This window comes from Sinohyriopsis cumingii, chromosome 4, assembly GCF_028554795.1.
Source record: "Sinohyriopsis cumingii isolate HCF-2022 chromosome 4, ASM2855479v2, whole genome shotgun sequence".
In the NCBI taxonomy this organism is placed as follows: Eukaryota; Metazoa; Mollusca; class Bivalvia; order Unionida; family Unionidae; genus Sinohyriopsis; species Sinohyriopsis cumingii.
In genome coordinates, this window is record NC_142964.1 from 79,926,751 (window position 1) to 79,941,488 (window position 14,738).

General features: G+C 35.3%; 1 protein-coding gene across 1 annotated transcript; it reads right to left on the reverse strand.

Moving 5' to 3' along the window:
- Positions 1 to 394: 394 nt before the first annotated feature.
- On the reverse strand, positions 395 to 13,106 carry LOC149801526 (uncharacterized). Its single transcript, XM_089954323.1, has 6 exons — positions 12,946 to 13,106; positions 9,472 to 9,671; positions 7,293 to 7,463; positions 5,215 to 5,481; positions 3,941 to 4,200; positions 395 to 1,068 (listed from the first exon to the last, which is right to left on the reverse strand). Exons 1-6 carry the CDS (start codon positions 13,063 to 13,065, stop codon positions 470 to 472), a joined length of 1,617 nt encoding a protein of 538 aa, XP_089810449.1. The 5' UTR covers positions 13,066 to 13,106; the 3' UTR covers positions 395 to 469.
- Between the last annotated feature and the right edge of the window lie 1,632 nt (positions 13,107 to 14,738).

Below are 14,738 nucleotides of genomic sequence, written 5' to 3' on the forward strand. Positions count from 1 at the left end.
ATAGCTAACCAAATGATTATAGTGCTCTACTTTTATCATTCAAACCATCATTCATCTGTAAATCATAAGTGTATTATATTGATTCAATCAATGTATAGAAAAATAGAAACCAAAAAAATAGAAAACAATCTATGAATTAATATGCAAAGTTGATTGTGAATAGCCACAAAAGGCAAGCCTCGTTTCCTTTTAATGAAACATTGATACATCTCGTGGTGTATCACTGATACAGCGTATATATATATATATATATATATATATATATATATATATATATATATATATATATATATATATATATATATATATATATATATATATATATCTTTGTCTGTGTGTGTGTGTGAATATTTGTAAGAAATCAAGCCAGTGGAAACAAAATAAAGTAACCATATTAAAGAGCAATTTTTTTTAGTACAGACTTTATAATTCAGTACTGGAATGAATCAAAATATGATAGTTGTGGATTTTAGCCTACAATCACCGATCCTCCGGATGAAGTCCGTTTTTGAAACACGGGGGGTGCATTCGATTCAAAATCTGGAATCTCAACGGATGTGACATGCACATCACTTCCGCTTCCGGCTATCTTGAAATTGATTGGGGAGACATCAATTAATTTGCTGATGAGGCCTTGGCCTTCGCCATAGAAAGAGTTATGCTGAATAAGTGGATAGAGAGTCCACAATCCTTTCCCGTAGGTCATTTGAAGCTGAGCGATGGTACTGTTAAAGGAAACTGTCAAATCTCCGAAAGCGATGTTATGATACGTGCCTTCATACGTTGAAAGTGCGTGTGTGGGATGGTGCTTGCGATTGATTTGATGACGGGAGGCTGGAGTTGCGCGATACCATGGCTCAGGGAACGTGCAAATGGTAGTTTCGTTCAGCCAGGGTTGATCCGCACCTATTGCGATATCTGCTAAATAGCTGTGTAGAAGTCCACGGAAAACGTAATTCTCGTCCTCACCACTCATAGCGGTAAATATACCCACGTTCATTTCCGGAAAAAGCGTTAGGAGCGAGGAAAAGCCATACGTCGTTCCTGTATGCCGTAGAATTCTGTAACCTGAAAGTATTTTTCAAATTTTGACTGAAGCTATCCAGCGTGGGCTAGACCAGGTGTCTCAAAACTCAAACCACCCTGAGGGCCGCATGAGGGTATTTTCGATGGCCCAAGAGCCTCGCCCCCTTTGTTGTCTCTCATGACATCTTGTGATGCCAGTCATTTTGCGGGCCACAGGACACGGCTTGGCAGGCCGCATGTCTGAGACCTCCGGGCTAGACCAACAAGTTCTCCGATTCGTTGTTTATATTTATATGACGTAACTTGGAGAACAACATGACTAATACGAACTCCATGGCGGGCGGTCCGAGCCGTTAAAATTGGAATTATTAGGCCGACCCCTTCTAATTAATAAACAATACTTCGACAGACCTTTGATTCAAAATTGCAAGTATCATCCCTGGTCCATTGATCCACAAAATTAGATTAAATCGTTGAAAGCACGCACTTCATAGTCTTCGTCCTTGTAAGCAAAGAAAACTCGTGCAATCGGCGGCTGTTGACCTCGAATTTGAAATGGCTGTTGCAGACTTGGATATCAACATCACCACCAAGGCAAGAGGAAAGCGTGTTGACCGTCCACATCTGTAGAAAAGAAAACCTTGCTGCAAGATTCAAACGCGTTTCTCTTGCCCTGGGGTGTTGCTGCTTCAGCTGTTGAAACCGAAGTCAGCATCCATTGAATTCGTGGGTATTCTGTTCTGACAGGGATTTATACTAAAAAGTGAGTGTTCAAAAGGACTGAATGCATTTGATCAACCGACAAAGGATCATACTTGACGTAGGGATGCAAAGTTCCGTCGAAATAAATGTATTCCATGGTAGCGATCGTCCCAATAATCATTAATGTTATAAGGCTTGGACCGTCCACATGGATTCGGTCTTAATACGGTTGTTCTCCACCACAAGTCATGTCAGAAAATTATTCTTTTTTATTGTAAAATAAATAGGCGTCGAAGAACTTGTTGGTCTGAACGCTGGCGAGACAAAATTAGGTGACAACTACTAGTGATTAGAACCTGTAGGACATTTAGTTTGAATTTACATCGTCTGAACTTTTTTTGTTATTACAGATGAAGAACCGCAATGTTTAACGATGACTTCCAGAAAGTTATCTAAGGGTAACTATGTAAAATAATAACCTAGCATGTTGGACAATTTAAAAAATCAGATAAAATGTATGGAAATGAATAGAGTATATTCAGTGACTTGACATTAATCTAAGGGCCCCCATGAACAAATTTCAAAAATGTTTACCCACCTCTCCCAAAGTAATCAAACTTGGGATTTTGGGGTCTATACTTGAACAATCCCTCCTCCACGCGTTTCAAAGGCCGCGGAAGCGGTATTTACACCCCTTTTATATTAAAATCTTACAGTTAAAGTATGTGTGGGCCTTTCATATGTTGTGTATGTGTATTGTCTCCGAATATTGACAAAGTCTTCTTTCTACCACAAATCAAGATACACACAAGTCTAGATACACACAACGTATGGATACTGTTGTTCAAAGGTCACAGGTTGTGTAGAGGTCATATTTTCAGACTCCATATTCAAGCCGATAGATCTCATAGCAATGCTGCTGTGACCATCTTGTATTTTGTATAAGAAAAATATGAAAATGTATATGAGAACGAATATTACGCAATTTGGCTTACAATTCAAATTTGTTCCAATTGCAATGACACGTGCGTGTAATATACAAAATTATGAAATGGGTTTAAGAGACGTAGGTAATATAGCATTCATGCCATAGAGATCAAATGTCGTGATATTTTAAGAAACGCTTTTCTTCGATATCAAGATCCAACAGTGACCTTTTAAAGTATCAAGAATTGAACGCAAACGCAAGCAGACCAACACTTCTACTGCCAGCCCACAAAATGATCTTAAAGTTGAAGGTCAAATGAAATATGCTCAAGCTGAAAGTCAGGAAACATAATATTGTTAACGCAAAATTGTTTGTACAGCCTGAAACCTTCATCTGCATGCGGTCCATGATCCTCGCTTTCTGGTAAGAATATTTGGCACCAATTCACCATAAGATTCAACATCTGCTTATATCTAAAGGAACTTAACGCGATTTGGATTTTTAACGTAGCTTTAAAAAAATGTCAGTAATGTTGTTACTATGTCTGAAAGGTGGCAGTTTATAGTGATGGCACTGGATCATCATGCCGCAGACATGTAGCATCATGTCCCACCCAATCACATTATCCTGACACCAGGCTGACAAGTCCTACCGCTAAACTCTTAATACTGAGCGCCAAGCGAGGCATTTGCAAAGACCGTTTTTAGAAGTCTCTACTATGACTCGGCCGGGGCTCGAACACGCGACCTCCCTCACCCGAGGCGGACGCTCTAACTACTTAAGCCACCGAAACGTTCAAGTTAATGCAATTATTATCAATGTCATAAGCCCCTCTATGATATTTTGGGCGGGTAGTACACGATAAGTGGTGTTGTAGATAATCCATCCTTTGCAATAACCTACTTCCATCTATGTAGTAAATCATCTGTAAGATAAGTAAGAAATATCGAAAACTCCGAAATGGTTAAATTACCAAAGCTGATTATAAGCTGTCATTTTCTGCCAATTCAAATATCTGAGTTCGCAACGCTTTCCAAATTAAACTATTCGCCATATTCTCATGAGTAGTTAATGATAAATATTTTTGTTTCCTTTAGAAGTTTTCTATGTGCATAGTGGAAACAGTACAATATAAAATCATGCCCGTATACTTATCTGTCGCTGTAACAAAAATAACTACGTCTACAGTCCCATAAGAATTTGTTTTAATTTTGAATATATTTTTTTTTTAAATTAAAAAAAAACATAAATGAAAAAGGTTCCAAAATGTTGCAGCTTGCTTACCCCTGTAGAATCCATCTTTGATTCCGAAGTTATAGCTTACTTCAGTGAGTGTAACGGGTGTCTTTGGACGATGGATGGTAGCTTCTATAGATGATGACTGTACAGCCATCCTACTCTTGTACATATTGTCTAATATGCTCTGCTCCACTACCGTTTGACCATGTTGGTTCTTCCCCCCGGACAGATGAAACATCAACCATTTAGTCATGTCAACAGCGTTACTCACTATCCCAGTGGACCCACCATTTTCTCCCCACATCCTGTGTTATCAAGACTGGAAATTAGCTTATATGCGCTAAAATTTTATGATATCTGTAATTTATCGCGTTCAGTGGTTACGTTTTTTTTTATTAGTGTGCATCACTTGGCCACGCTCTGGTTTATGTATAGGCCGTTGCTGGATCCATACTTTCACCTTGACCTTAACCTTCACCAAGGTCAAATTATACAGAACTCTCAAATACATAACTACTGTCATAGCCTGTCAGACGGTCATTATCCTCAGAATACTGCACAGAGGTAGTTGGTCAGAATTCTCTGTTGGAAAAATGTAGCATCATTATGCCAAATAACGTTATTTTTAAGTTAGAAATATTTTGAACTTTAAGCAGTTGCCAATAACGTTGTGTTGATCAAATTATTATATATAGGATTATTTTAATCAGTTCTATACTTTTTGCAAATGTTATTTTCAAAGCATATTAAATTAAGACAGTTTTAGTCTTCTAAAGCATATATATATATATATATATATATATATATATATATATATATATATATATATATATATATATATATATATATATATATATATATATTGAGCACAATAGACCGACAATTTAGTTTGCGGAAGGGGGTAATGAAAGGGGAAGGTTCATTCGAAACACAGTATTTTAATTTTAGCTCACTGTAATGTAGTCTTGTAATCTAATGGATATAATTCGCTTTTCTTCTAAAAAGTCAGAGCAAGAATAGTTTTCTTCAAAGATTTTGAGGCTGGAATGTTTATGTTTTTTCAAAAAATTCGAGCCATCCGTCGCCCCCTTCCCATTTTAAAGTAAATGATCTGTCCCTGAACTATTTATCCATTTCTAACAAAAACATTCTTTTAACTATTCTTTAGTGATGAACTTCTGTTCTGATCTAACTTCAAAATTGTAATTAATTAGATGAAATCTCCCTCAAAGGCAAAATTTGATTCGATATAACTGCATTTGCTCATCTCTTGCGTCTTTTAGTAAATATTGTATCACATCAGAAGTTATTGGTCTCACCTGTCAAGCTCATAAGGGACGGGAACGATTCCGCCATTTTCCTCGTCATCGGCATACCCTAGTGCTACGTCATTATGATCCTGACCAATTAACTTGAGGAAGCTGGACTGACTCATCCCGAGTGGCGTGTATATATTTTCCCTTATCAAATCCTCGTATGACTTTCCGCCGAGGACCTCCGAACAGTAGGCCAGCAGTCCATAGTTCAGGTTGCTGTACATGAATGTGGTCCGAAAAGGGTGAACCGTATCTAAGTAGCGTATCCGCCTAGAATTAGTCCAGTTAGGTGTGTTAATGCAAGAGATTTCTTGATTGCAAGATTACGTAGTTCTGTTTAGTTAAGGAAGAAACCGTTTAATTCTGGATAAAAAGATTTCACTTACTCCTAGTTGTTACGTAGCGCAACAGCGGATTTCTTTTTTGAAATTGTTCTTAGTTCCGAACTTACAGCTTAAGATGCAATAAGCACATGTGAGATAGCAACAAACAAAAGTACATGATAAGATAACTCAGCAAATAATTTAAGCAGTTGTTTCGTCTTTACATCAATTGATTTAAAAATTTGATCATACAGCTAAATCAAATTTATGCAACATGACCCATTATCCGGCCGTATTATAACGAATGACAATATATGAACCAAATCTAAAATCAGACAAAAACGAAAAATGCTGTCATTTCATCCTAAGGTCAAGAAATAGAAATAAAATCATATAAAATCAGAACAGATGAATTCAAGCTGTATTAATCGTAACTGTATAAACAGATGTAGATTTATGACAAAAGTGGAAGTTAATACAGCAAACTGTATATACACATTACAAGAACTACATACATTTTATATAAAACATTTATAGTATATAAACTGGTGGGATTGCTATTACGCTTTGTGACTGTCAAAACTTGTCAATGTGACATGGAAAACGCCTGGCGAATACACTATTCACGTGTTAAGCATTGTGCATTTCAGGAAGAGTGTTATTCTCTGTGCTTTCGGCTGATTACAAGTTTGCCGTGTATTTAAAAAGAAAAATGACTAATCGCATGTATACATATTGGCTTTCGCTGCTATACGGATATTTAACGAGAACACTGTCCGCTTAACTGTGCGACTTTTATTGAAATGAGGAGGAACAGTGCACGTGTCGATTGAAAGGTTACTCTCCATGCAGTGTATTTGTCAAAGGTTTTCTCGTAAACAGACTTTAGCTGATGCACGAACAATTGGTGCCATACAAAAGTAGCGTTGTCTATCGGCGCATCGGAGACAAGCGGTATTTTCAACCTGAATCAGTAGTCATGTATTATGCATAAATGTGACAAAACAGTGTGTGTGTGTGTGTGTGTGTGTGTGTAATTTGGATTTTTAATGTAGCTTTAACACTTCTTTAGTCGCATCGCTACGATGTCCGCAGTGTGGCAGTTTATAGTGATGTCTAGCACTGAGGCATCATGCCTCAGACATGCAGCGTCATGTCCCACCCAGTCACATTATCTTGACACCAGACCAACCAGTCCTAACACTAACCTCTTAATGCTGAGCGCCAAGCGAGGCAGCTGCTAGTACCATTTTGCTAGATCTTTGGTATGACTAGACCAGGGTTCGAACCCGCGACCTCCCGCATCCGACGCGGACGTTCTAACCACTTAGACCAGCAGAAATTGTTCATGGTAGTTTGATTGTTTCCCGTTTCGCGTGACCTTAAAAGAAGGATTTGGGCTTGATAACAATAACATTCGCATCTTTCCCACCTTAAATTTTAAAAAATAAATAAATTCTGAGACATTCACGAAGAAGACAATCTTATGCGGTGTTAAGTTTAACCCATACGTTTAAGTATTATCGTCTGCTCTTCCTCTCTTGTGTTCAAGCACATGAAGACAGTTACGTTCTGCTTCAACATATGAAGAATACAAATTGTTTTCATCATGTCTGTACTTATCATTGCCTTTCCACCTGATAAACTTCGTGGTAGTCGCTATAATTCGAAAGACTATAAGCGTATATAACTAAATTGGAGTCAAATTTAAATCAAAAGAAAGTACGTGTAATAAACAAACCCTTTAGTTTTACGTACCTGGCCATTTCTGCCTTTGTAAGCGTTGGATCAAGCCTTATCAAGTTGTAGGACGGTAAACCTGAAGCATGGCACAGCAGGTCCCTAATGGTCACATAGCTAGTATAATAACTGCTTTTAAAGTGGAAATCCCCCTTAATGATATCCCCTGGATGCGTGTAAATCGACATGCTATAAGTAAAACGAACAGACGAAATTAGTCATTGTAAAACATTTAGCAATAATAATGATGATAATAATAATAATAATAATAATAATAATAATAATAATAATAATAAACATATTCCTAATCTGTAAAAGAGAAAGAACAGGGTACATACTATTTATATGGATGTATGGGAGCGGTCATATATATATATATATATATATATATATATATATATATATATATATATATATATATATATATATATATATATATATATATATATATACATATACATATATATATACATATACATATACATATATATATATATACATATATATATACATATATATATATATATATATATATATATATATATATATATATATATATATATATATATATATATATATATATATATATATATATATATATATATATATATATATATATATATATATATATAATTCCGTCAACCCACCTCTACCCCGCCATTACTTTCAAACATTATTTTTGTCTTAAAGTTTTGAAAAAAGAACTAATTATATAAATTTTTGTTGCAAAAAAATATTTTTTTGATGTAATATGAAGAACGATACGGTTCAAAATAAACTCTCGACCCCACCCTCGCTCCGAAAGTTAAATGCTTGGTTACTCACAATATTTTATTTCATAATCGATGTATGCGGTACTTTCCCACAGTAATACCATTAATTTAAAGATGAATGTTGTCATGAAACATCCTTGCTTTCTGCAATGGAGAAAATCCCGTCGTGACAAGTGTAACACCATTTGTTTTGTCGATTTTGTGACCGGTATTTAATATAATTCTGGCGTTCCCACGTTGACATTTTCACAAATAATGTCGGAATAAACCGAATGTTTTTACACCCTTAGACCCCTAGATTAAAATTATTGATTGAGACAGAGTCATATAGTCAATATCGTTTGCCCTAATAAGACAGCAGTACTAATTATATGCTTCAACAAGCAATACTATTAATGTAAATTAACCCTCGTTTATGTATGAAAATACAAAGCACTCAAAAACTATATGTAAATGTTACATTTAGATAACGCAGGTCTGGAGAAAATGAACTTACCAGTCCATCATCAGTCTGGTTTCGCCCATAAGAGGTCAGAGGTCAGTCGGGGTTCCATTACACGACGTACACTATTTTACATTGAATGACTTCTGAACTTTGAAGTTCTTTAATGAGTATACAGACAAACTTGGTTACATTGCCGATCAAAGTGTCCATTCACATAAATGTTGCTGATTGGGCAATAGTGTGAAATCGTCCCCAACCCAGTATAACGTGGTCTCGAAATATGAGTCAGTTGATTACGTAATCACGATTTTACTTCTGCTTTGCTATTCTTTTAACCTATGCAAATATAAATTTAACTTTAAAGTGATTACAGAATCAACTGAGTCTGATTTAACAACCGCGTTATACGAGGGTGGGGATGGCTAGAGGATATTGCTGTTTAACAGTTTACAAATTTAGAAGACAATCGATTTGAATTCTTGGGGAAGGCACTATGACCACGTTTCCTCTGTATGGTATAGCCTTTAATGTGCTGAAAGTGCTGTTAAAGCCAGCCAAAACAATCGAACAACAACAAAAAATAAATAAATAAAATAAAATAATGTATGTAAAAACAAAATGTATTCGCTCCAAGTATCTAACTTTATGGGACGATAGATCAAATGTCTTATTTTCTTTGTTAAATTTTGTCACCAGTCATTAAACAAAAAGATTTGGAAACTAGTTTGTTGATGTTTTTATATATTTTCTATATCTTATTGCTTGGAGATAAAAGTCGATAACTTTGATTGTGATGCATTAAATTTTTACAGTTACTGATACCGAGTAAATGAATCAAGAATGGTAAGGGGAGTCAACTCCGACAATTCAATTCAACTGAATTTACTACCATGAAAGTGCAACGTGTCATTCAATGAGCTTTTAAAGTTTGTGACGTTTGCTACAGTTTGTTTCACGAGTTAATGGATTCGTAACTTACTTCCTGTCATGGAGTTGTTTCAACATGAGGGTTGCAGCAAATGCCTTCGAGTTGGATGCCACGGCAAAGTTTGTGGTATTGGATACCCTTCTACCGGATGACACGTCCGCAAAACCATAGCCCTTGGCCATCAGTACCTTGCCACCCTTAACAACCGCCACCGACAAGCCCGGATTCTTGTTCTTACGACATTCAAGGGCCTTAAAAATAAAATGGGCTGTTGTTTTCATATGTGCCATGGATTAATATAATAAGTAAACCGAAATAGAATCCATTTCTTTTCTTCTAATTCAATGCGCAGTTTTGATGACGTAAGTAATTAATTTTGAAAATTCCCCTGGAGATTCCCGGCTACGAAAGTTTCCATGAAGGATATATTTGTGACGTCAGAGAATCGCATCTGGTCTATCACCGTTACGGTCGTCCACCAATGGCACGTAATTGATCAGTTTTGCTTAGTCTGCCTTTTGTTTGCTTGTTTTGTATACCAAGAAAAATGTCTGCCTAGTTTTGTAAAATGTTTCCTTTCATTTTATTATTTATTTTTTTTTGGTCAGGTAGGGTTGCTAACATGTTTTATAATTTATTTAGCCTATTTTGAAATTTTGCATTTTTTTATTATTTGATTTTGCAACTCGCTTTCCTTTTTGCTACTAATTGATTTTAAAAATTAAATGTATATCAACTTCAGTAAGCAGTTACAGGTTTGATCTTATAGTTCAATAACCAATCAACTGATATTGACACGCTGCTTGTATAATAGTATGAATCTAGTTTATTCTATCACAACATGTCTGAAGCGCGAACGCTAGGGTATCCTTGTGGTTAGAGCGTCCGCCTCGAATGCAGGAGGTCACGGGATCGAATCCTGACCGAGTCATGCCAAGGACTTATGAGAATGTTAATAGCAGCTGCCTCGCTATGAGCTGAGCATTAAGATGATAGTGTTAAGACTGGTCGGCCTGGTGTTAGGATAATGTGACTGGGTGGGACATGATGATGCATGTCTGAGGCAGTGTTAGACATCACTATAAACTGCCACACTGCAGACATCGTAGCGATATGACTGAAAATGTTTTAAAGCTATATTCAAAACCCAAAATAACACACATATAGGCACACATACACTCTGTCTGAAACGCTGGAATATATTAACAAGAACTAAGAGTTTATAAACATAAATCGTGCCAATCTACTAAATGTTTGCAGCCAAAATTATCCCAACCCAATATGGCTTGACTATAAGTGTTATTAGTTTTGCTTTTATTACTTAGGTTTGATTTGAAAAAAAAAATCTCTTTGCTCAAATAATTTTGTTTCATCAAATCTTTCAAAGCTGTCTCTATATTTTTCTGTGCGGTAAATATGGATCGTAAAGTTATTGATAATAAAAAAAAATAATGAATTGAACAATGCACAAGTTATGAATCCGAACAAAAAAATTGATTTAAAAAAAAACAATTTTTCATGCTTATTCTTTAATAAGCCGCAATTTTTCTTTTAATAAGGTTGAACAATTACATTCACTCTGTTATGTAAATTGTAACCATGTGATTAAAGATGCGACTGGTAAATAAGCGTGTGAAGATGCGAACAGATGTAAGTCAGGTGATTCTATTTGTATATCGGCTTTTTGTTTCTCTTTAAAATCATGATAGCTATACAATATAATACAATAATATAATAACCATAAAATACATAATGATACAATAATGTAGTATAATATAATAGTCATAAAATACAATATAACACAATAATGTAATATAATATAATAGCCATAAAATACAATATAACACAATAATGTAATATAATATAACAGCCATAAAATACAATATAACACATTAATGTAATATAATACAGTAGTCATAAAATACAAATCATTATTACTTCAGTCTCTTCTTTGCTAACAAATATAGGCATACTTTTATTACTGTCGTATTTTGTATTATCATATATATCTATCATTTTGGCAAAATATGTATCTATTGACGGATGTAAAATACTTACACGTTACATTTTTAAGAGTTCTATTTAAACGTTAACACAACTCCAGCCCTTCCCTCATTAAACATATGGTACATTTTCTAGATACCTAAGACCAACGAAATTGGTTTAGTCCATAAGCAGAGAAAACCAGCCATAAATACGATGCAAACTCTGTGCTGAATAGGAATAACAAGGGTTCTATTCATGCCACGTACCCCACCCCCATCGTCGCAAGTCACGGGAGATAATCCACTGCTACGAGCCATTATCTCCCGTGGCTATATGTGCGGAGATTTTCTCTTGATACATGAATATTCATAAATCCGCTTAACCAATAACAGTATCTGCCAGCTCCAGTAAAATCTTGTCATTGTGACCAAAACACGCCGTTTGAATGAGCCAGTAACAGTTTAATTTCTATGCATGGTCACTTATCGATTGATAAAACAAGCGTTTCCATTATGACATTTTTGCCTTAATTTGTTAATGACGCATTTTTATTAAGGCGTACTCGTGAAAAACAAGGAAATCAAAGTACAGGCAGTCACAGGTGACGAAAAAGTGTCGTGGAATATCGCCCGTGGCTGGGGAGGATGATAACTATCTTGTAGACTGCAGAAATTTATCACATGAGGAGCATGTGTGTAAACCAACATTTATATATACACAATTAACATAGGTGTACATGATATTAGTTATATATAGAATTAACAGAGGTGTACGTCAGAGGAATCTTTCGGCTCCGTTTCCTTTGGATGATTCTCAAAGTAAGGCGCACATGGATATAATCTTCCAGTGCTTAATTATCTTACACGTTATTATGATTTGTTACAAATAAATAATGATTTATATTAAGTGTCAAAAACGAAACTAAGAGTACACGAATATGAATGCTTCTACTAGCACCTGTCCTCCCAAAAAATTATTTGAAAATCGGTAATTACTAAATAATAGAATCCATGCTACATGCAAGCACGTTTAAGTAGGGAACTTGCGATGGCCTTAACCTGTTCAAACTGGATATGGAAATGAGTCTGAAATATGTAACTTTGATAACTGCTGCAAAAAAGGTCGTCCATTTATCTTCTTGACATCAATAAGGAAAGACTTCAGCATAATTTCATAACTGTTTTATACTCAGAAAAATAACCGTGTCTTAAATAGATTACCTGTCCCACTTCTCGTCTCTCCTTTTCCTTGTGATTCTTTCCTAATTAATTAATAAAACAGCGAAGCCAAGCTACATAGACAGTTAATGCTTGTTGTTTGCTTAATTTCCACCAGACGTGTGAAATTAGATTTAATACCCAGGACTTGGCATCACATTTAAAAATTGTGCTGATTTTACATTTTTCTGATTTGTATTCTGATTTGTATTTCAGGTCTCGTAGGATGCGAATTAATAATATATTCATCTCAAGGACACAAAATTATCATAGACAATAATTATAAAATTTTTTTTAAAAAAACTATCAAATCTATACCTACCTTATTTAGAAAGGAATCAACCTTCGCTTCAAACGCTGCATCTTGAGCAATAGTAGAGAAAATATTGATCGATATAATCGCCAAAATTATTGAATACATTGCAGTTTCTTTCTCGTTCATATGTGCCCCTCTAAATTGTGACCGGAATGGTTTCGTATAGTGTACAGGTGTCGCCTATCTCGATGGTAAGGTCTTATCAGATATCACATACATGTATAACGTTTTGATCGTATACATAGAGCACTCAACTGCGAACGGATAAACATAAATGTCATCGTATAATGCGCGTCTATCACCATCTAAGGTTTTGGTTATTCTAATTTTTCAGGCGAAAACTGTAGATACTGAACTATCAGCTGATCTGGAACTACGTTTTAAGCAACTAGGGGAGTGTTATATAACAGTATCCGTGGTAATGGACCAGTTTCACAATACCTGAAAATAACGCTCTTGGGTTCTCTCGCGAAATCTCGCAATTCCCAAACAAGGCGTTCACTGTTGGGAGCCTTACAAACAATCAAAATGTCAGAAATTGAGAATGAGAAATATGTCGATTATAGTACAGAGGATTTCCAGTGTTTAACCGTCAAACGTTAAAATAAAAAGAGAGAAAAATCCATAACCTGGAATCGTGTAAGTAGTATGAATGTGGCGGTCTTTAAACACTTTACCAGTTTAAACCGGTTTAAGCCAGTTTTTTAAGCAGGGCCGTCATCTGGGGGAGGAGCAGGGAGCATACCCCCCCCCCCGCCCCGATTTACATGTGCTATAAAATGTAAAAATGCTGTTCCCTATATACAAAAATTAACAAGCCCGTCAAGTTTTGCCCCCCCCCCCCAAAAAAAAAGTTGGAATGACGTCCCTGGCTTTAAGTCAGACAGTAATTTTTGCAATGAAATTCTCGTATCCTTCTATAAGGAAATTCTAGAGCACTCAGTGAAAATAAAAATACCCTTAAGTCCCTGGATCAAAGAACACAATCTTGGTCATTTTGTAAAAATATTTTTTGTTGTTGTAATTTTATTAATTTGATCCAAATATGAGAACATTTCTGGACGAATAATATTCCAGAAAGAATATTTCAAGTCCCCAACTCGTTGTAGACATTGTTTATATATCTGCGAATGGCATGCACACTGCTGGGGTTATTATTTATTTATTTATTTATTTATTTATTTATTTATTTATTTATTTATTTATTTATTTTAATTATATACAGTAATCGAATAAGCAATACTATCAATTACGCACTTTTCGTGGACAAAGTTTCACCATGCAGAAGTTCAGATGGTATTCGTTCTTTTCTTTTACAAATGGTTGCTCCTTTAATAACTAAAATCGGTTAAAATGGGAAGTGCTATCGCACGACATGGATGGTGCTATATACTGCACACCTTTATATAGGTTTTGAAGATACATTTGTTTTGATCTTTCAATGCAAGTTAAACTACTAAAATTAATGACATAACGAGTATTAAAACATTACAACCGCAGCAAATACAAAGTGAAGTTATAGACGAAATAGAAGAACGAAATCCAAAATGCTAGAGATGTAAAGAGTGTGTTAGGTCAGCCATAATAATGGGATATTAAAGTAGGTAAATGGAGAGAAATAAATAACAAGTTACACTTGAATGTGTAAAGACAGTAACTGGAGGATCGGTGCATTTGCACAAGAAAAGATTTCTTATACAAGCATATATGAACGTAGATTTAAAACGAGATAGGTGCAAAACCCTGTCGATGTCCAACAGCTCAGTCTAATGCTCATTTCATGTATGGTATAAGAAACA

What these genes read in the sequence shown, in the direction of transcription:
- LOC149801526 (XM_089954323.1), bottom strand. Translation starts at nt 13,065, where the DNA reads ATGAACGAGAAAGAAACTGCAATGTATTCAATAATTTTGGCGATTATA. An exon ending in ACAAAGGCAGAAATGGCCAG is followed by an intron (nt 5,482 to 7,292) that starts GTACGTAAAACT and finishes GACTAATTCTAG; the next exon opens with GCGGATACGCTACTTAGATA. An exon ending in GTCCCTTATGAGCTTGACAG is followed by an intron (nt 4,201 to 5,214) that starts GTGAGACCAATA and finishes TTGATAACACAG; the next exon opens with GATGTGGGGAGAAAATGGTG.